The sequence below is a fragment of the Lithobates pipiens genome, unplaced genomic scaffold, assembly GCF_037356315.1.
Source record: "Lithobates pipiens isolate NorthernLeopardFrog02 unplaced genomic scaffold, aLitPip1_a1.2 Scaffold_22, whole genome shotgun sequence".
Classification (NCBI taxonomy): domain Eukaryota; kingdom Metazoa; phylum Chordata; class Amphibia; order Anura; family Ranidae; genus Lithobates; species Lithobates pipiens.
The window spans coordinates 297688828-297711715 of NW_027507784.1; the positions used below are offsets into that span (position 1 = coordinate 297688828).

The window sequence follows — 22888 nt, forward strand, 5'->3', positions numbered from 1 at the left end:
TATCACCCCCATTATGGACATGAGCTCCCCCATGCTCTTTTGTATACACAGAACTGAAGAATGTATTTAATAAATTTGCCTTCTCTTTGTCCCCAGTCAGTCATTCACTCTAGATTATTTTGTAAAGGGCCTACATGCTCAGTCCTGACCTTTTTACTATTAATATATTTGAATAATTTTTTAGGGTTTGTCCTACTATCTTTTGCAATCTGTCATTCGTTTTGAATTTTTGTGTCCTTGACTTCTTTTACATATTCTGTTATATTCTTTGTAACATTTAAACGACAATAGTGTTCCTTCATTTTTATATTTTTTAAAAGCTCTTTTCTTATTGTTTATAGCTTTTTTAACTTTGGCTGTGAGCCAAACAGGTTTTATTTTTAGCTTTTTAAACTTATTGCCCACAGGAATACAGGAAACGGCTGGGTGAATTTTAACCACTTCAGCCCGAAAGGTTTTACCCCCTTAATCACAAGGCCATTTTTTGCAATACGGCACTGCGGTATTTTAACTGACAATTGCGTGGTCTTACAATGCTGTACCGAGATTAAAATTCTTGTCCTTTTATTTCTCCACAAATAGAGCTTTCTTTTTGGTGGTATTTGATCACCTCTGTGGTTTTTAAACAATATTTTTTATTTTGTGCTATATAAAAAACACATCCAATTAAAAAAAAAATGTAAAAATCTAATTTCTTCATCAATTAAGGCCAATATGTATTCTGCTACATATTTTTGGTAAAAAAAAATCCCAATAGTTTATTGATTGGTTTGCGCAAAAGTTATCACGTCTACAAACTATGGGATACTTTTATGGTATTTTTATTTATTTATTTATTTTTTACTAGTAGCGACTTTTAGCGGGACTGCAGACAAATCGGACGCCTGACTGACACTTTTGACACTCTTTTGGGGACCAGTGACATTATTACAGTGATCAGTGATAAAAATATTCACTGTTATTGTACTAATGACACTGGCAGGGAAGGGGTTAACATCAGAGGCGATCAAAGGGTTAAGTGTGTCCCTAGTGGGTGCTTGCAAACTGTGTGGGGGTTGCTCTGACTGGGTGAAGACAGAAATTTATATCTTCTACCATGTCAGAATGGCAATCTGCCTTGTTTACATAGGCAGACCGCCGTTCTGCCTCTCCCAGGAAAGATCGCAGGTGGCTGGTGGACCCAATGTCTGATTGGCTCCCCCTCTGTCCAATCAGCCTATGTCTATTGCATGAAATTACATACAGGTATGATGTTTTGCGCAATAGAGCCGACCTGCCGCAGTACATCTGTGGTAGACAGTTGGGAAGCGGTTAAAGGGTAATTCCACCTTTAAGACCATGTTGCACCCTTATTTAGGGTGTAACATGGTGCGAAGCCAGACCCCCCACACCCCCAAAACAGCCCTCCTCTGAAAGTGTACAGAGATCTGTAAATGAATAAAGCACTACGGCAGACAGACTTGAAGTCAATGGTACAGAAGTGCGATGACCACCACACTTGTAGTCCCTTGCCACTTTCTCCAGTTCTCTAACTGAAAAGCTATACCTTGGTACAAGCAGAGAGCTGGAGAAAGTCTGCAGGAGCCTTGCATTGTACCCGCAATTTATATATTGTGGTTGCAATGCTTTGCAGGCTCTTTTGCAACAAAAATAATAAATGCACATTTTTTTTCTGCAAATACAGGTGCATTTATTATCCATTTTTGGAAGCCCCCATCTGACAAAACAAGAGAGGCCCATTCTTCTGTCCAATTTCCCACCTTGCCAGCCTTCTTCTGCCCTTACCTGATAGACAGAGTGGTCCAACGGCTTCAGTCCTTGGCATCGGCTTAATGATTCATCTTCCAGTATAAACCTCTCATCCTCATGTACAGCTTCCTGTCCCGGGGTTAACACCTTTAAGAGGCCAGAAGCATCATCCTTTGCTTGAGATACATATACTATGACATCTATCAGCCCTTCTGCTGTCACAGGCATATTTTCAGTGTAGTCAGCCTTCCCCATATGGTAATACAGCGCAACGGCATCTGCCCCATTCTGAATAGTGTTGGCACGTAGCGGAATGTGAGGCTTTGGCGTCATCTTGGTACTGCCAATCAGGAAGTAGCCATTCTTATCCGTGTTGTAGCCTTTCAGATTGAGGATGATGTAGGCCAGGTTATTCTTCCCATTGTACAAGACCAGCCAGTAGCCAGCCAAGCTAACGGAAGTGTTGCTTGTGTGGTAAAGTTCTACATATTCCATATCCTCAGCTGAGCCCGGAGTATTGGGATTGACTTCATTAATTAGTAGGTGGCCAGGATTAAAAGGTGGAGAGGCAGTTGTAGTCATTTCTGCAGGAGGGAATATAAAAGAAGTGACAATACGGAGTTCATTTACTAAAACTGGAGAGGGCAAATTCTGGTGCAGCTCTACATGGAAACCAATCAGCTTCCAGATTTTTTTTTAGTCAAAGCTTAACTAAACAAGCTGAAGTTAGAAGCTGATTGGCTACCATGCACAGCTGCTTCAGATTTTACGTTCTCGATTTTTATTACGTCAACCCCTATGTGACATATGCATGCATCTGACATCTATAAGGATTCCTACTACCCTAGGCAATGTATCACAGCATGTGATTTGATCATTGTTATCCATACAGTATGTCTTTGTACATTTACGATTTCTGTGAAGCATTATGTGACGTATTCTATTAAGATATTGATTACCCTTGTATTTTGTTTAGTTGACTACAATCACTTGTTTTGTTTCTGGGTTGAAAACCTTATAAGATGCGGCTCAGATAACGCACATTTCTTTCACATAGTGTGGGCATGTCCAATGATAGAGAGTTTCTGGAAAGTGGCCCTGGATGACATTAACTCCATAGGGAAGCTGAGTGTTTCGAACAGCCCTATCCCCCTTCTCCTGGGCATATGTGACTTCCTTGAAGCCCCCCAGAGGGAAAAACTGGAAAAACCGAATGGGTTTTTTGGTGCCGAAACCGATACCGAAAATGAAAAATACACTAGGCCGAAAACCGAAACCGATACCGAAACAGCACCGATCCCGAAAATGACTGTTTTTAAAAAATATTTTTATACAGGAGGTGGTCAGAGACTGGGGACATGGTACAGGAGGTGGTCAGAGACTGGGGACATGGTACAGGAGGTGGTCAGAGACTGGGTACATGGTACAGGAGATGGTCACAGACTGGGGACATGGTACAGAAGGTGGTCAGAGACTGGGGACATGGTACAGAAGGTGGTCAGAGACTGGGGACATGGTACAGAAGGTGGTCAGAGACTGGGGACATGGTACAGAAGGTGGTCAGAGACTGGGGACATGGTACAGAAGGTGGTCAGAGACTGGGGACATGGTACAGGAGGTGGTCAGAGACTGGGGACATGGTACAGGAGGTGGTCAGAGACTGGGGACATGGTACAGGAGGTGGTCAGAGACTGGGGACATGGTACAGGAGGTGGTCAGAGACTGGGGACATGGTACAGGAGGTGGTCAGAGACTGGGGACATGGTACAGGAGGTGGTCAGAGACTGGGGACATGGTACAGGAGATGGTCAGAGACTGGGGACATGGTACAGGAGGTGGTCAGAGACTGGGGACATGGTACAGGAGATGGTCAGAGACTGGGGACATGGTACAGGAGATGGTCAGAGACTGGGGACATGGTACAGGAGGTGGTCAGAGACTGCATGCATGGTACAGGAGGTGGTCAGAGACTGGGGACACGGTACAGGAGATGGTCAGAGACTGGGGACACGGTACAGGAGATGGTCAGAGACTGGGGACACGGTACAGGAGATGGTCAGAGACTGGGGACACGGTACAGGAGATGGTCAGAGACTGGGGACACGGTACAGGAGATGGTCAGAGACTGGGGACACGGTACAGGAGATGGTCAGACTGGGGACACGGTACAGGAGATGGTCAGAGACTGAGGACGTGGTACAGGAGATGGTCAGAGACTGGGGACGTGGTACAGGAGATGGTCAGAGACTGGGGACGTGGTACAGAAGATGGTCAGACTGGGGACATGGTACAGGAGATGGTCAGAGACAGAGGACGTGGTACAGGAGGCATCCCCCATTGCAGCCAGTGTGCCCCATTGCAGCCAGTGTGCCCCATTGCAGCCAATTGCAGCCAGTGTGCCTAATTGCAGCCAGTGTGCCCAATTGCAGCCAGTGTGCCCAGTTGCAGCCAGTGTGCCCCATTGCAGCCAGTGTGCCCAATTGCAGCCAGTGTGCCCCATTGCAGCCAATTGCAGCCAGTGTGCCCCATTGCAGCCAATTGCAGCCAGTGTGCCCCATTGCAGCCAGTGTGCCCCATTGCAGCCAATTGCAGCCAGTGTGCCCCATTGCAGCCAATTGCAGCCAGTGTGTCCCATTGCAGCCTGTGTGCCATTTTGCAGCCAGCCTGTGCACTGTGTGCAGGGAAGAGAGCCGCCTCCGCCGCCGCCAATCCTGCGGATGATCTGTCTATCTAAGTGCCCGGACAAGGGGGAGGGGCTGCGTGTGACGGCGCACGGCCGGGAACACACAGCAATTGAAATGAAAGCTGTGATGTTCCCGGCGCTGTTATCAAAAAGGCGGCGGAGGTGGCTCTCCTGCGCTATGATGGGCGTCACCAGGGGCGGGGGGCGGAGCCCCGCCCCCACCCAGGCCACGCCCCATTTTCGGCTCCATTATCGGCCGTTTTTCTCTTTCGGCAAATTGCCGAAAAGGGCATTTTCGGCCGATATGTTTCGGCGGCCGAAATTTCGGTGCATCACTAGGAAAAACTATTTGTCTTTTACACTACATTGTATGCTAGGAAGGCAATCCTTCTTAACTGGAATCAGGCTCAACCCCCCCACCAAACAACTCTGGCTGACACTTATCAACACAGCACTGCCTCTCTACAAACTAACATATTTAGGAAGGACAGTCCGAAGAAATTTGATAAAATATGGGCGGCCTGGGTAGAAGCCAGACATTTGACCCTCGATTAGAAATAAGACCCTCTCCGTTTTTTTTGTTGGGCTCATGTCGTCCGCAACCACTCAGTCCACGGATTAAGCCACGTATGATTGTTAAGAAGATATGTTCTTAAGGATACTGCGGGCCCGGACCTCCCGGGGGGCCCCCACAGTCTTAATCTTATGCCGCGTACACACGACCGGACTTTTCGACATCAAAGGTCTGACAGAGCGATTCCAGCGGACCATTCGATCGTGTGGGGGCTGCAGCGGACTTTTGATTTGCAAAAATCCGACAGACTTTAGAAATGGAACATGTTTCAAATTTTTCTGCCGGACCCAGTTCCTACCGAGAAATCAGCTCGTGTGTATGCTAGTCCGACGGACAAAAACCGACGCGAGGGCAGCTATTGGCTACTGGCTATGAACTTCCTTATTCTAGTCCGGTCGTACGTCATCACGTTCTAATCCGTCGGACTTTGGTGTGATTGTGTGTGGCCAAGTCCGTTCATTCGGAAAGTCCGTCAGAACTCCGTCAGAACTCCGCTGAAAGTCCGTCGGACCTAATCCCTCGTAAAGTCCGGTCGTGTGTACGTGGCATTAGACTTCATATGTATTAGCTGGCGCCTGATGTGCGCTAAGGTTTTAATGTCATAATATTTCACTGTTACCATACATACTTGAATAGACAACATATACCTTATTGATCCACAATATCTGTCTAACTGTAATGTAAATTGAATGATGTTCTGTTTGTTTGTTGCAAATAAATAAACTCTATGTTAAAAAAATAAAAAAAAAGGAACGCGGTGACGTACAACACGTACGACAGGACTAGAAAAAGGAAGTTCAATACCTAGTAGCCAATAGCTCTCATCTTGTAGTTGAACCTGAGAATGCGTGAGTTTTTGCGCGTCGGAATTGCATACACACAATCAGAATTTTTGATAGAAAGTTTTTCCATCTGGAAAATTGAGAACATGCTATCAAATTTTTGCTGATGGGAATTCGGCCAGCTAAATTCCGATGGAGCATACACATGGTCGCATTTTCTGATGAAAAGCTCTCATTGGTCTTTTGCTGCCCGAAATTCTGATTGTGTGTACGCGGCATTAGACTCTGAGACCTCCTGTCTCTTTCTCCTGGAGCCGTCTCCTACTGGAACCCTCCCGACCTCCCGGCAAGACTTCCTGTCTGCCGGACGATGCTGTCTCCAAGTCTGAGCACTGACTTCTCTTCCTGGGACGTTTAGGAACCCAGCTCACAGGTCTGCAATTAGTATTCCTTGCAAAATCAGGCATACACTGCTCATATGCACCTGTGACATGGGGGTCGCATCTCCACAATACCCAGTAAAGTTACTGCCCTCAAGTGATACACAGAGATTAAACAAATCCTTCTACATAAGTTGTACCGGTGTCTCTGCAGCATCTCTTCAATCAATTCAAATTGCAGCATTTAACCAGCTTGTCTGAGCTGTCAGAAAATAGGGTGCAGAGAGCTGAAATCACATTCTGCAGAGCTCAGTGAGGAGAGGTCTGAGAGTTGATTGGAGGAAAGGGACACACCCCCATTCAGATCAGTTTCAGGGTCTTGGCAATCTTCTTATAGCCTAGGCCAGTTATGGTGAACCTTGGCACTCCAGATGTTTTAGAACTATTTCCCATGATGCTCACTACTCAGCTACACTGCAGAGTGCATGAGCATCATGGGAAATGTAGTTCCAGAACATCTGGGGTGCCAAGGTTTGCCATCACTGGCCTAGGCCATGTTTATGTAGAGCAATAACAATTTTTTTGAGATCCTCAGAGAGTTCTTTGCCATGAGGTGCCATGTTGAACTTCCAGTGAACAGTATGAGAGAGTGAGAGCGATAACACCAAATTTAACACACCTGCTCCTCATTCACACCTGAGACCTTGTAACACTAATGAGTCACATGACACCGGGGAAGGAAATGGCTAATTGGGCCCAGTTTCGACATTTTCACTTAGGGGCGTACTGACTTTTGTTTTATTTGCCAGCGGTTTAGACATTAATGGCTGTGTGTTGAGATATTTTGAGGGGACAGCAAATTTACACTGTTATACAAGCTGTACACTCACTACTTTACATTGTAGCAAAGTTTCATTTCTTCAGTGTTGTAACATGAAAATAGGGATGAGCCGAACACCCCCCGGTTCGGTTCGCACCAGAACTTTCGAATGGACCCCAAATTCGTACGAACTTTAGAACCCTATTGAAGTCTATGGGACTCGAACGTTCGAAATTAAAAGTGCTAATTTTAACGGCTAATATGCAAGATACTGTCCTAAAAAGGGTTTGGGGACCTGGCTCCTGCCCCAGGGGACATGGGTCAATGCCTAAAATGTTTTTAAAAATGTCCGTTTTGGCGGGAGCACTGATTTTAACCACTTGCCGACCGCCGCACGACGATATACGTCGACAGAATGGCACGGGCAGGCATATGGGCGTACCTGTACGTCCCTGCCTTCCCGCGGGTGGGGGGCCCGATCGGGCCCCCCCCCTGTGCCTGCGGCGGTCGGTATTCGTTCGGGAGCGATCCGGGATGAGGTGGCGGCCATTCATTCATGGCCACCCCCTCGCGATCGCTCCCGACGAATGGAAATGCTCCATGACATCACTTCCTCTCCTGTAATGTAAACACAGGCAGAGGAAGTGATGTAATCTCTCCTCCGTGTCGGTATTTTTCGTTCCGGCACCGAGGAGAGAGGATCGGTGAGTTGCACCAACACGACACTACACAGTAGAACATGCCAGGCACACTCACACCCCCCCTTCACCCCCCGATCACCCCCCCAATTACCCCTGCCCCCCCCCAGTCACAGTGACACCAATTGCATTTTTTATTTTTTTTGCATTGGTGTCATTTGTGACTGTAATAACTGTTAGGGCAGTTAGGGTTAGCCCCCTTTAGTTCTAATGTACCCCCCTAACCCCCCCAATAAAGGTTTAACCCCGTGATCACCCCTGTCGCCAGTGTCACTAAGGCTGGGTTCACATTGCAGCGGTTTATGAGAACGGATGTGATTCGCACCGCACTGCAGTGCAAATCACATCCGATCTCTGTGCGATTCGAGTTCAGCCATACAGATACTATGGCTGAATTCGCGCCGCACCCCCCGCAAATTCGCACGGGACCCTTTTTTTGGTCCGCAGCAGAATCAGATCGCATGGGTGTTCACACCATGCGATCCGAGTTTGCAGATCGCACTGCGATATGCAAACTGATCTGGGGGATCATTTGTGGGGGTTTTGTGCCATCTTGACATTTTATGGCGTTCAAAACTGTGATAGGTAGTGAGGAGTAAAATTACAAATGTATGCCCTTAGAAATCCTGAAGGCGGTGCTTGGCTTTCGGGGCCCCGTACGCGGCTAGGCTTCCAAAAAGTTGACCACATGTGGTATCCCCGTACTCAGGAGAAGCAGCAGAATGTATTTTGAGGTACAATTCCACATATAACCATGGCATGTGTGAGCAATATATCATTTAGTGACAACTTTGTGTAAAAAAAAAATAATAATTTTTTTTTTTGTCATTATTCAATCGCTTGAGGCAAAAAAATAAAATATTCAATGGGCTCAACATGCCTCTTATCAATTTCCTTAGGGTATCTACTTTCCAAAATGGGGTCATTTGGGGGGGGTTTGTGCCATCTTGGCATTTTATGGCCTTCAAAACTGTAACGCCCTTAGAAAGCCTGAAGGCGGTGCTTGGTTTTCGGGGCCCCGTACGCGGCTAGGCTCCCAAAAAGTCCCACATATGTGGTATCCCCGTACTCAGGAGAAGCAGCAGAACTTATTTTGGGGTGTCATTTCACATATGCCCATAGCATGTGTGAGCAATATATCATTTAGTGACAACTTTGTGAAAAAAATAAATAAATAAATAAAAGTTTGTAATTTTCCCGCAACTTGTGCCAAATATAAAATATTCCATGGACTCAACATGCCTCTCAGCAAATAGCTTGGGGTGTCTACTTTCTAAAATGGGGTCATTTGTGGGGGTTTTGTGCCATATTGGCATTTTATGGCCTTCAAAACTGTGATAGGTAGTGAGGAGTGAAATTACAAATGTATGCCCTTAGAAATCCTGAAGGCGGTGCTTGGCTTTCGGGGCCCCGTACGCGGCTAGGCTTCCAAAAAGTCGACCACATGTGGTATCCCCGTACTCAGGAGAAGCAGCAGAATGTATTTTGGGGTACAATTCCACATATAACCATGGCATGTGTGAGCAATATATCATTTAGTGACAACTTTGTGTAAAAAAAATTATTCAATCGCTTGAGGCAAAAAAATAAAATATTCAATGGGCTCAACATGCTCTTATCAATTTCCTTAGGGTATCTACTTTCCAAAATGGGGTCATTTGGGGGGGTTTTGTACTGCCCTGCCATTTTAGCACCTCAAGAAATGAGATAGGCAGTCATAAACTAAAAGCTGCGTAAATTCCAGAAAACGTACCTTAGTTTGTAGATGTGACAACTTTTGTGCAAACCAATAAATATACAGTTATTGACTTTTTTTTTACCAAAGACATGTGGCTGAATACATTTTGGCCTAAATGTATGACTAAAATTGAGTTTATTGGATTTTTCTAATAACAAAAAGTAGAAAATATAATTTTTTTTCAAATTTTGCGGTCTTTTTACGTTTATATCGCAAAAAATAAAAATCGCAGAGTCAGTCAAATACCTTTAAAAGAAAGCTCTATTTGTGGGAAAAAAAGGACGCAAATTTTGTTTGGGTACAACATTGCATGACCGCGCAATTACCAGTTAAAGCAGCGCAGTGCCAAATTGTAAAAAGACCTCTGGTCGTTGACCAGCAAAATAGTCTGGTCTGAAAGTGGTTAATGACGATTAAATTGAAAAAAAAAAAGTTAAATATTCCTTTAAATATGGTGCCTGGGGGGTGTCTGTAGTATGCCTGTGAAGTGCCACGTGTTTCCCGTGTTTAGAACAGTCCCTGCACAAAATGACATTAAACGGAAATAACATCATTGAAAACTGCTTGCGGTTTTAATGTTATATCTGGTTCCTGCAATATGGTTGAAAATCATTGAGAAAAATGGCATGGGCAGCCCTCCCTGCCCATTACCAGCCCCTTTGGGTCTTGTACGCATATTAAGGGGAACCCCGTACCCATATTAAAAAAAGGAAATGCGTGTGGCCCCCAGGCCCTATATACTCAGAACAGCAGTATACAGGCGGTGCAAACAAGACAGGGACTGTGTAGGTTTGTTGTGTTAAGTTGAATCTGTTTGTAATTTTCAACTGTTACATTTTTAACCACTTGCCGCCCGCCCTATTACAAATAGACGGCGGCAAAGTGGTTTCATAATCCTAACCGGACGTCATATGACGTGATCAGGATTATGAGCCGCTGCGCGCCCCCGGGGGCGCGCATCGCGGCGATCGTTGTTGCGGGGTGTCAGTCTGACACCCGGCAACTACGATCTCGGTAAAGAGTTTCCGACGGAGACTCTTTACCACGTGATCAGCCGTGTCCAATCACGGCTGATCACAGTGTAAATGGGAAGAGCCGGTGATCGGCTTTTCCTCACTCGCGTCTGTCAGACGCGAGTAGAGGAGAGCCGATCGGCTGCTCCTCTGACAGGGGGGGGGGTCTGTGCTGATCGATTATCAGCACAGCCCCCCCGAGGATGCCCACACTGGACCACCAGGGACGCCACCAGACCACCAGGGATGCCCAGCAGAGGTAATCCTCCCTAGACCACCAGGGATGCCAGTCAGGCACAATGGATGCCAATCAGTGCCCATAATGGATGGCAATCAGTGCCCACAATGGGCATCACTGATTGGCATGCATTATTGTTTGGCACTGATTGGCATCCATTAGTACAGTATAACACCTGTGTTGCTAATGAGTGCCCACCTGTGCTGCTAATGAGTGCCCACCTGTGCCGCTAATGAGTGCCCACCTGTGCCACCTATCAGTGCCCACCTGTGCCGCCTATCAGTGCCCACCCATGCCCATCTGTGCCGCCTACCCATGCCCATCTGTGCCGCCCATCCATGCCAATCCGTGCCAGCTATCAGTGCCAATTTGTGCCACCTATCAGTGTCCATCCGTGTCGCCCATCCGTGTCGCCCATCCGTGCCGCCTATCAGTGCCGCCTATCAGTGCCGCCTATCAGTGCCGCCTATAAGTGTCCATCAATGCCACCTCATCAGTGCCACTTCCTTGGTGCCCATCAGTGCCGCCTTATCAGTGCCCATCAGTGTAGCCCCATCAGTGCCCATCCGTGAAGGAGAAAACATACTTATTTACAAAGTTTTGAAACTGAAACAAAAAAAAACATTTTTTTTTTCAAAATTTTTGGTATTTTTTTATTTGTAGCACAAAAAATAAAAACCGCAGAGGTGATCAAATACCACCAAAAGAAAGCGCTATTTGTGGGAAAAAAATTATAAAAATTTCATTTGGGTACAGTGTAGCATGACCGCGCAATTGTCATTCAAAGTGCGACAGCGCTGAAAGCTCAAAATTGGTCTGGGCAGGAAGGTGTTTAAGTGCCCTGTATTGAAGTGGTTAAAGTGTAGCTCCAGTCAAAAAAACTATTTTTAAGCTTTTTGGAAAACATAGGGAAGGGTTATCACCCCTGTATAATTTGTTTTGTCGTCCATCTTTTTTCATCTCACTTGCTGTTGTCTCCTTCCGTTTGCAAGTAGGAGATGTCTGTAAGTTGGATGTTTGAAAGTAGGGGCCTGCCCTATATGCTCTGCAGAAATGGCGGAACAAGGTGTTGGTTTTGCCACAACATTGTAAGCCCTCAAAGTGACTCTTGGTGGGCGCTGGAGCGCCCTGCTGTGAACGATTATATCAAGAATTGTAATTACATGCCATTGTTGAACAGCGGTAGAAAAATTGACCTTTGGTGGTTGTGGTGCTGGTGCCACAACACTATAAGTCCTCACAGTTACTCTGGGTGGGCACAGGAACGGGCCCTCCTGTGAAATATTATATCAAAAATTGTAATTAAACGCCCCTGTTAAACAGGGGCAGAAAAATTGGGCTTTAGGCACTGGTGCTGGTGCCACCATACTGCAACCTCTCCCATATACTCTAGTTTTATTGCAGGAATTAGCCCTGCTGCAAAGCATTGCATCAAAAATTGTAATTAAACACCCCTGTTAAACAGGGGCAGAAAAATTGGGCTTTAGGCACTGGTGCTGGTGCCACCACACTGCAACCTCTCCTATATACTCTAGTTTTATTGCAGGAATTAGCCCTGCTGCAAAGCATTGCATCAAAAATTGTAATTAAACGCCCCTGTTAAACAGGGGCAGAAAAATTGGGCCTTAGGCACTGGTGCTGGTGCCACGACACTGCAACCTCTCCCATATACTCTAGTTTTATTGCAGGAATTAGCCCTGCTGCAAAGCATTGCATCAAAAATTGTACTTAAAAGCCCCTGTTAAACAGGGGCAGAAAAATTGGGCCTTAGGCACTGGTGCTGGTGCCACCACACTGCAACCTCTCCCATATGCTCTATTTTTATTGCAGGAATTAGCCCTGCTGCAAAGCATTGCATCAAAAATTGTAATTAAATGCCCCTGTTAAACAGGGGCAGAAAAATTGGGCTGATGGCATCACCCAGAACCAGAAATGTTCTTCCAACATATCAGCGGAGGAGGAAGAGGATAGACAATCAACATAATATGACAGTCACTCAGCATCAGCATAGGCAGTCTTGAAGGGATGTGATATTTCAAAAAAAATTATTCGGTTACATCAGCTTCAGGTGCTTGGTAGCTGTGGGTGATCCAAGACTGATTCATCTTGATGAAGGTCAGTCGATCAACTAATTTGGTGGACAGGCGCACCCTGTGATCGGTAACAAAGCCACCAGCAGCACTGAAGGTGCGTTCCGAAAGAACGCTGGATGCAGGACAGGCCAGTAGCTCAATTGCATACTGTGCAAGCTCTGGCCAGTGATCCATCCTCAAGACCCAGTAAGCCAGAGGATTTTCGGTGGGAAAGGTGTCCAAGTCTGACCTTGCCCCTAGGTATTCCTGCACTATGTAAATCAGACGCTGGCGATGGGTGCTGGAACCGATCATACCTTGGGGCTGCGGACTAAAAAATTGTCTGAAAGCATCAGTCAGACGGCCACCTTCTCCACCGCTCCTTCTGACCGATGCCACAGCAACACGTTGTCCAGGACCAGGAGTTTGTAACCTCCCAGTCTCTGGGAACGCGTTGCACAGACCTTTCTGCAAGGCCTCCCGGAGATGTCTCATCCTCTGCTCCCTCTGCGATGGCAAGATAAGGTCGGCAACCTTACCCTTGTACCGTGGATCAAGGAGAGTGGCCAGCCAGTAATGGTCCCTCTCCTTGATCCGAAGAATAAGAGGATCCTTCCGCAGGCTTTGCAGGATCAGGGAGGCCATGCAGCGTAGGTTAGCTGAGGCATTCGGTCCGGAGTCCTCTGGGTCACTAAGGGCAACATGATCCGCAGCTACCTCCTCCCAGCCACGTACAAGTCCACGTGTTTCTTGGGACTGTAAATCATCCCTACAAGACTGCTGCTGCTGATGATGAGTGCCAGCCTCCACCTCCATGCTGACACAATCATCCTCCTCCTCCTCTTCCTCCTCCTCTTCCTCCTCCTCGTCCTCTTCCTGTGTGATGGGTGGCACAGCAGGAACACTGTCTGGATAAAGGGGGCCTTGAGAGGCAAGGAAGTCCTCCTCTTCCTGCCTCTGTTCTGCCTCAAGTGCCCTGTCCATTATTCCACGCAGCGTATGCTCCAAGAGGTTGACCAGAGGTACAGTGTCACTGATGCATGCACTGTCACTGCTCACCATCCTTGTGGCCTCCTCAAACGGTGACAGGACAGTGCATGCATCCCTGATCATGCCCCACTGGCGTGGTGAGAAAAAACCGAGCTCCCCTGACCCTGTCCTGGTGCCGTAGTCGCACAGGTACTCATTGATGGCCCTCTACTGCGTGTGCACCCGCTGCAGCATGGCCAATGTTGAGTTCCACCTGGTGGGCATGTCACATATAAGGCAGTTCTTGGGCAGGTTCAACTCCTTTTGGAGCTCAGCCAGCCGAGCACAGGCATTAAATGATCGGCGGAAATGCACACAGACTTTCCTGTCCTGCTTCAGGACATCCTGTAAGCCGGGGTACCTGCCCAAGAACCGCTGCACCACCAGGTTAAGGACGTGAGCTACACAGGGCACATGGGTCAGTTGTCCCTGTCGGAGGGCGGAGAGGAGGTTGGTGCCATTGTCACAAACCACCATTCCTGGCTTAAGCTGGCGTGGTGTCAACCACCTCTCGGCCTGCCCCTGCAGAGCTGACAAAACATCCGCCCCAGTGTGGCTCCTGTCCCCCAAACAAACCAGCGCAAGCGCGGCATGGCATCGTTTTGCCTGCGTACTTGCGTAGCCCCTGGAACGCCTACGGAGCACCGCTGGTTCTGAGGACAGAGCACTGGAAGAGGCCATGGAGGAAGAAGAAGAGGAGGGGGTGGAGGAGAGAGGTGTGTCACAACCAATAGTAGCATTTTGGAGGCGTGGTGGCGGAACAACCTCCAACACTACTGCACCTTGTCCTGCATCCTTCCAAGCTGCCAGAAGAGTGACCCAATGGGCCGTGAAAGACAGGTAACGTCCCTGTCCATGCCTGCTGGACCATGAGTCAGCAGTAATATGCACCTTACCGCTGACCGCCCTGTCCAGCGAGGCAAGGACATTGCCTTCCACATGCCGGTAGAGAGCCGGAATCGCCTTCCGTGAGAAAAAGTGGCGTTTGGGGACCTGCCACTGAGGAACCGCACATTGTACAAACTCACGGAAGGGGGCCGAGTCTACCAACTGAAAAGGCAGCAGTGGAAGTGCTAGCAATTTAGCCAAGCTAGCATTCAACCGCTGGGCATGTGGATGGCTGGGAGTGAACTTCTTTCGCCGGTCCAGCAGCTGGGGCAGGGACATTTGCCTGCTATAATCGGACGTGGGTGTACTGCTAGCAGAGTGCCCGGAAGCACTTGGCTGTGACACACCTAATTCTACACCTTCATTCCTCTCAAAGCAGGTTTCAGAGAGGACTGAAGGTCTAGTGGGGTTGGAGATGCCAGCTGATGAGGAGCAAGGAGAGGTCCGCTTTGTTCTTTGGTGTGGGTCTTTGAGGTACACTTGCCAACGAGCTGCATGGCAGGTCAACATATGTCTGGTCAAGCATGTGGTGCCCAAGCGGCTGATGTTTTGGCCACGCGAGATACGCTTGAGACATATGTTGCAAATAGCAGAGGTGCGATCTGATGCACTCGTCTCAAAAAAGGCCCACACCAAAGAACTTTTAGAATAACGCGCAGAGGTAGCGCCCTACACAGGCGGAGCTCTGCAGTGTGATTCAGTCGGTGTGCTGCCCCTAAGCTGGCCCCCGGAGGGCATCCTGCCTTGTTGTACATGTGCCTCCTCCTCCTCCTCCTCTCTCCTACCAGGCACCCACGTGGAGTCAGTGCCCTCATCATCCCCTCCCTCTTCATCGCTGTAGCAAACCTGGCAGTATGCTGCAGCTTGTGGAACATGACTGCCAGATTGCTGTCCTTCTTGAGCATCCCCTCTCTCTGCGCTCACGCTACTGCCTTCCCCTAGCTGAGTGTCATCATCAGAGCCTACAAAACACTGGGCATCCTCCTGGAGCATGTACCCTACACTGTGCTCAAAGAGTTCAGGAGACTCCTCAGGAGGACGTGGTGGGTCTAGGGAAGGAGTCACTGATGATGACATTGAGAGGAGGGAAGACGATGCGTTGGCAGCTGCTTTGCTAGTACCCTGAGACTGGGTGAGAGAGGATGAGGAGGATGAAGAGGGCTTGGTCATCCACTCTACCAAGTCGTTGGCATGTTGCGGTTCAACATGTCCAGCTGCCGAAAAGAAGGACAAGCGTGTCCCATGGCCACGTGCTGATGACAATGCACCGCGTCCACGACCAGCACTGTTGTCTCTAGACACAGAGCCTGCTTGCCCTCTTTTATCGGCTCGCGCTTGTCTGCCTCTCCTTGCTGGCCTTCCAGACATGGTAATGGCCTGAAGGGAGTTGGGTAAAACAGCAGTTGGGTAGTTTATATTGTGCTGGAGGCACACAACACCCACTAACTCCTGCAGATGCCTTTATTATAGAACACCAGAGATAAAGGGGTATACTGTAATGGAGTCACACAACACCCACTAAGCCCTGCAGATGGCTCTATTAGAGAACAGCAATAAAGGGTAGATACAGGTGTATATTGTGCTGGAGGCACAAAACACCCACTAACTCCTGCAGATGCCTTTTTTATAGAACACCAGAGATAAAGGGGTATATACAGATGTATACTGTGCTGTGCTGGAGGCACACACAACTTCCAATAACTCCTGCAGATGGCAAGTGGGCTCAAATAGAGAAGAGCTATGTAGGTGGATATAGCGGTGTGTACTGGGTACAGAGCACGCAGACAGCACGCACAAGCTCCTAACACTACTGACTGCAAGCTCTATTATAAAAGATAGATCACTAGCTATATAGGTGAGGTGAATATAGCGGTGTATACTGCGGTCAGGGTACGCAGACAACAACCACTACAGAAGAGCAAGATCGAAAATCGGCCGATAACGATCGGTGTGTACTGTGTTGAAGGTACACAGAACACCCACTAACTGCTTCAGACGCCAACACACTACACAAGGCCGCCGCGCTGGCAGCCTTATATAGTGTGGGGCATGTACTACACAGCCTGAGCTATGATTGGCCACAGGCATCCTGCCTGTGGCCAATCATGGCTCTCCTCGCTGCTGGCGCTGTGATTGGCCAAGAATGCGGGGTCACAGTGCATGCTTGGCCAATCATGAGCCAGCAATGCACTGCAATGATGCAGTGCATTGTGGGCCGTGAGCGCCACACGAATTCGGCACGAACAGCCCATAACGTTCGGATTTCGCCGAACGGGCGAACAGCTGATGTTCGAGTCGAACGTATGTTCGACTCAAACACGAAGCTCATCCCTACATGAAAAGATATAATAAAATATTTACAAAAATGTGAGGCGTGTACTATACATGTCATTTGGGAGTTGATTTTTTTTTTTTAATTATAAAAAAAAAATACAGTAAAATGCTTTCTCTTATTTCAAACCATTTTTACATCTCAATGCTGCTGGTCTCCCCCAGCCTCTTTTAGCCATTTCCTGTCTACATGCTATCCAGCATTGCACATTACTACTTTGGACCGGCTTCCTAAATGTTGTGACAATGGTGGACAAAGCTGCATTTATTAGTACCTGTTACATCTGCAAGGAGTTAGCTTTAATGGCCTGTTCACGCTATGTTTCCTGCACCGCACAGGAAGGCGCTGCCCTCTTTAGACACACGCTGGTGCCATTAATTGTTAAAGCGGAGTTCCACACAAAAATGGAACTTCCGCTTTTAGTGATGGTGACCCCCTGACATGCCACATTTGGCACGTCATTTTTTTTGGAGGGGGGGGAGCAGATACCCAGTTTTTATGGGCACCCAGCTCCCACTTCCTCCCTGGGCTCCACGCCGTCGCAAGGGAGATCACCTCTCCCCCCTCCCTCCCCGCAATCTTCTGGGACACGTCACAGGTCCCAGAAGATTGCCCGACCATTCACGGTGCAAATGCACGGTGCGCCCAAAGTTAGATTGTTGGCGCCTTGCAGAGGAGGGGGAGATGAGTGGGGCTTCGTGAGCCTGCATCACTGGACCGTGGGACAGGTGAGTGTCTGATTAATAAAAGTCAGCAGCTACTCTTTTTGTAGCTGCTGACTTTTAAATGGGTGGAACTCTGCTTTAACCCACATGTATCTGGCAAACATGGGTGCGTTCACTCTCACCAAACCACATGGTATCATGCGGTTTGATTCAGAATGATTAAAAAAAAATCGTGCTTGCTTTACTTTTTGCACATTCTTGCATTGACAGCCCATTGAAATGAACAGGATGTCAAAAATGTGCCATTCGTGAACGCACAAAACCGCGTACAAAGGCAAGCGTTCTGGTGTGAACCGGCTCCATCTGACCTTGTGACACACAACACTTGCATTGCGAGAGTTATTGGGGACATGTACTGTACACCTGACAAAATGAAAGGTGACAAAACAGGATTGCACAATTTGCCCAGCAGACATCTTCCAGACAGTAACTTGCATGTGAACAGAGAGATGAAATGTGTCACTCATTTGTGCCACCTAATAATATTCTGACACCTATAGCTCTTCCTACCACAAAAGAAGTACAGCCGTGCAAAGAGTTCTGCAAAAAAAAAAAAAAAATCACAAACATATTGTATGAAGCTGTGATATTTCCTCTTTCGAAATTTTGAACTCTGGATGAATGTCTTTGTTAATTGTGAAAACCAGAAGCGGTTATTTTCAGCTGTGGCAACCGCCACTGTTTCCTTGCATCATGGACACAGAAGATGTGGTACAGACATTGTCAATGCAGGAATAAACTGGGTATGCAGAGCATGGAGTTATTTAGAGTTGGGGTAAGGCCCTTTGCACACAGGCCCATCTAGGTGCAGTGTGTCCCTCCTGATGTTTTGGTGGGCTCTAGAAGGACAAGTGCAGCAGACCACCTGTCAAAGTCTATGGTGCATAAGGTCCTAAACGCGGGTGTCACTCGGAACAGCATTCAGCTGCAGGCTGCCATTGTGTCTGCAGTAAATGTCTCCCTGTGTGTGCAGGGTGCTGTGCGGGGGAGGCCATGATGCATATTTGCTAACATTTTGAGATGGGAATGAGGGACACCTACTAGCAAACGTATGTAGGCATAAGACACGCCCTTTGCCACACCCCCTTAAAGGAGAATTAACCAAAAAATAAGTTAAAGAGGTTGTAAAGGTTTGTGTTTTTTTCACCTTAATGCATCCTATGCATTAAGGTGAAAAAAACACCTATCAGTGACCGCCCCCCTAGCCCCCTCTGTTTTACTACCTGAACCCTCGAACTTGACCCAGCTGTGACGAGCTGTCTCTCTGCTAGGGGGTTCTAGGCTGTTGATTGGATAGGATTGATATCAGCACAGCCATTGGCTCCTGCTGCTGTCAATCAAATCCAATGACGCGGCCGCCGGGGGGCGGGGCCGAGTCCTGCATTCAGTGTCTATGGACGCCGAAAAGCTGGACTAGGGAGCATGACCGCAAGGTAACCCCCTGGGAGAGCACTTCTCCCAGGGGGCTATTTGATGTTGGGAAGAGCCGAGAGAGACGCTGAGGGACCCCAAAAGAGCAGGTTCGGGGCCAAAACGAGCTGCACAGTGGAAGTAAGTATGATATGTTTGTTTTTTTTTGTTTTCTTTAAATGAACCTTTAGTGTCACTTTAATTAAACCCACAAGTGCTTTTTTTACCACTACTATTCCTTTTACGTCGCGTACACATGACTAAACTTTCCGGCAGAAAAGGTCGGACGGAATCATTCTGTCGGATATTCTGTTGGATATTACGATCGTGTGTGGGCTTAATCCGACTTTTTTTCTTAAAAAATTCTTAAAAAATTCAGACGGACCTAGAAATAGAACATGTTTCAAATCTGTCCGACGGAATCACTTCCTTCCGTTCGTCTGTATGCTGGTCCGACGGACGTCGTCATCACGTTCAAAACGAACGGACTTTGGTCAGTTCGGTCAGAACTCCGTTGGGAAGACTGTCGGACCTTTTCTGCTGGAAAGTCCGGTCGTGTGTACGTGGCATCAAAGTTTACAAATGCAGCAATTTAGAATTTGGATGAAAGGTTTAGCACTGGGAAACACTTTTTAAAAGATAAAAAATGCATTTTATATACAACTATATAGATCAGATCAAAATGAGGGACAAATGAGTGGGAAAGAGGGACAGAGGGACATTGCTCCAAATAAGGGACAGTCCCTCAAAATCAGGAACAGTTGGGAGCTATGCATGATGTCCTGCACTCACAGTCTCTCCTCCAAGTTGAGGAAATCCTGTGATATGGAAGAGGTAATTCGGGTGACAACCCCAGTTTAAAGGTGAATATTGCAGCAAAAGCAATTTATTATAAAGGACATTTTAGAAAAAAATAGTTCAGTATTGAGCTTTAAAGCAGTTGTAAAGGCTAATTTTTTCCCCCTAAAATAATAAACTGGGTTTACTTACCTGCTCTGGGAAATGGTATTGCACAGAGTCAACATCAGGGATAGGGAACCTTGGCTCTCCAGCTGTTTTGATCTACATGAACCTCTGTTAGCCGAAAACTTTCTGGGGTCCCCCAACAGTCCTCTCAACTCCTCCTCTTTTGTGTCTGCTCCCATAGCAAACGGTGTACTATGGGGGCACACTCCCAAGCCCTGCTGTGTGCATCTATATACACACACACAATTGGAAATACTCTGTTCCCCAGTGTTTCCAAGGCCTTCTGAGTTCAGCTGAGCTGTTCCCGAGTATTTCCAAGGCTCTCTGGCGCCCCCCCACCTCTGGTCACATGTGGTATTGCATGTAATAGAAAATGCGTAAGGAATTATCTTAGTTTCCATTGACTTCTATGGGGAAACTCGCTTTGATATGCGAGTGCTTTGGATTACAAGCATTCTCCTGGAACGAATTATGCTCGTAAACCAAGGTTCCACGTGTATATTGTAAAGCGATGTGCAAACCGTTAGAGCTCAATAAATCCCAAAGATTAATAATAATAACCACTAATATAATAAAACAAATGATATAAAATATACATTGTGTTACATATTTACACACAAGTCATTTTGTAATTTAATGGAGTAAATTAAAAGTGATATGTAAATTAAATTCTACAGTCATCTGATTTTCTAAAACAAATTTTCTTTGCAGAATGGGTTTTGGTTTTTCTAAAATTCTACTAAGGAATTAGACAGAAATGGTCCTTAGTGGTGTTGGACTTTTCCCTGCTTTGAGGTTACCATGTATATGGGCAGCCCCACCAGATATCCCTGGTCAACCAGTTCAAGGAATGCTTAAATAGAATCTGAATAGAACAAGTATGAAAACCTTATCCAATTACTGTTCTTTCTTCTTAGCAGCAGCATTGCAGAGGGAGGGGACGTCAAGGACAACTTAGTTTCTCTATGGTTTCATGGGTCACAGGGGGGCAGCTATCTGATTGGATGCTAGTGCCCCATATGGGACTCTGGCGGCCATCTTGGGTCAGGCAGAGCCCATTTAAGACCCTGGCTCCTGGGCGCACATTTTGCATGTGACAAGAGTAGGGACACTTGTCTAAAAAAGAAAGTGCTTAGCGTCAGGGAAAGGTTCTGGAGGAGTAGGAAAAGTGCCGGGACACACTATTCCATCTGGAAAGCCTTCCCACTTAGGTATGGACCAGCCAGGGCGCATTCTGCTCCTCAAGACAGATGATGTCAGAGCTCCTGGTCAGGTTGCCTTCTCGATGGGCCTGTTCTGCATTGCCGAACTTCAGTCACAATATATTTCTGTTACTCTGCACTGGGACTCTGAGTTTTCTCCACCTATCCACATGTACAGTATATTTAACCACTACAAGAATACCTGTTTATGATACAAGCCACACGACAGGTACATCAAAGGTTTTTTCAAAGTGTATGGCCCCTCTAAAGATTTGTCATGCTCTGGTGCGCAGGAAGTCTATAGACAAACACTGAGCTACTGCAACAGGCTGCTGGAAGATATATCAAAAGGTAGCCAAAAGCAGGACAGGTCTCCCTAACAAGATATAGGACGCTACTATGGTATAGTAACTCTTACCTGTAGGCGTTGTTGGGATTGTCATGGGTTGGGAGCAGACTGATGTCACCGTGGCACTCTTATTGCGCACATTCAGTTCAATCCCTGTTGTTACATACAGCTGAATATCGTCCAGGTCAATACTTTGAGGGGTCAATGTTGCGTTTTGCTTGGCATGAAGGGTCAACAAGTTAGGTTGACAGGCAAGACTGGCATCTGCACACAAATAAAAGGATGAATTAAGTAAATATATCTGCATAAGGGGATATGACATCAGCAATTTTTTCCAGTTTTCTCCAAAGAACTGTCCTGAGTGCAAAGGCACAAGCTGTGATATGGCCTTAAAGTAGGGTTGCACTAATACAGTTTTTTTACCGGCGAGTACAAATACTAATACTTTTAGTCATATAATGAGTACCAATACCGTTGCAATGCGATTTGAGTCCATACAAAGTGAAGTCACTATGACCAGTCTAGGTTCACACAGGAGCGGTGGGGGAAACCACATGTGATTCAGGCAGGAATCACACCATATTCCAGTTCAAATAACATGCAATTCTTTGCAGTGCAATTTGAGCTTATTCCTTTTGTATCAGAGCATTTGCAGGAGTAGGGGAATTCCTGCAAATGATTATTATCGGCATCAATACCGCTGTCAGTATCAGTGCAACCCTAGCTTAAAGTAGCAGTACAGCCTAAAACTATCTCTAAATTTACTCGCAGCCAAATTCTAATGCCACGTACACACAATCGGACTTTCCGCCAACAAAAACGTGGATTTTTGTTCAAAGGTTGTTGGCTCCAACTTGTCTTGCATACACACGGTCACACAAATGTTGGGCAACAATTACGAACGTGGGAGCGTGGTGACCTGCAAGACGTACGACAAGCCGATAAAAAAGAAGTTCAATAGTCATGTGATATCTCCATTACAAACGCTCATTTTACAAGACCGAGCGCTTCCGGCTCAGACTTGATTCCAAGCATGCGTGAACTTTTGTGCACGGACTTGTGTACACACGATCGGACTTTCCGACAACAACGTTTTGTTGTCGGAAAATTTGTGAACCTGCTAGAGAAATTTTTTTGGCAGAAAACCCGAAGAAAATGTTCGATGGAGCATACACACGGTTGGACTTTCAGCCAACAAGCTCACATCCAACATTTCCCATTGGAAAATCCGACTGTGTGT

At 47.0% G+C, this 22888-nt stretch overlaps 1 protein-coding gene across 2 annotated transcripts in view; it reads right to left on the minus strand.

Moving 5' to 3' along the window:
• The window catches only part of LOC143924760 (uncharacterized), a 133233-nt gene that overhangs the window by 45426 nt on the left and 64919 nt on the right, over positions 1 to 22888 (minus strand). For both annotated transcript variants that reach the window (XM_077449210.1, XM_077449209.1), the window contains exons 6-7: positions 21718 to 21912; positions 1786 to 2333 (exon numbers count right to left, since the gene is read on the minus strand). In XM_077449210.1, the coding sequence (XP_077305336.1) occupies positions 1786 to 2333; positions 21718 to 21912 (743 nt within the window). The remainder of the gene's footprint in view (positions 1 to 1785; positions 2334 to 21717; positions 21913 to 22888) is intronic.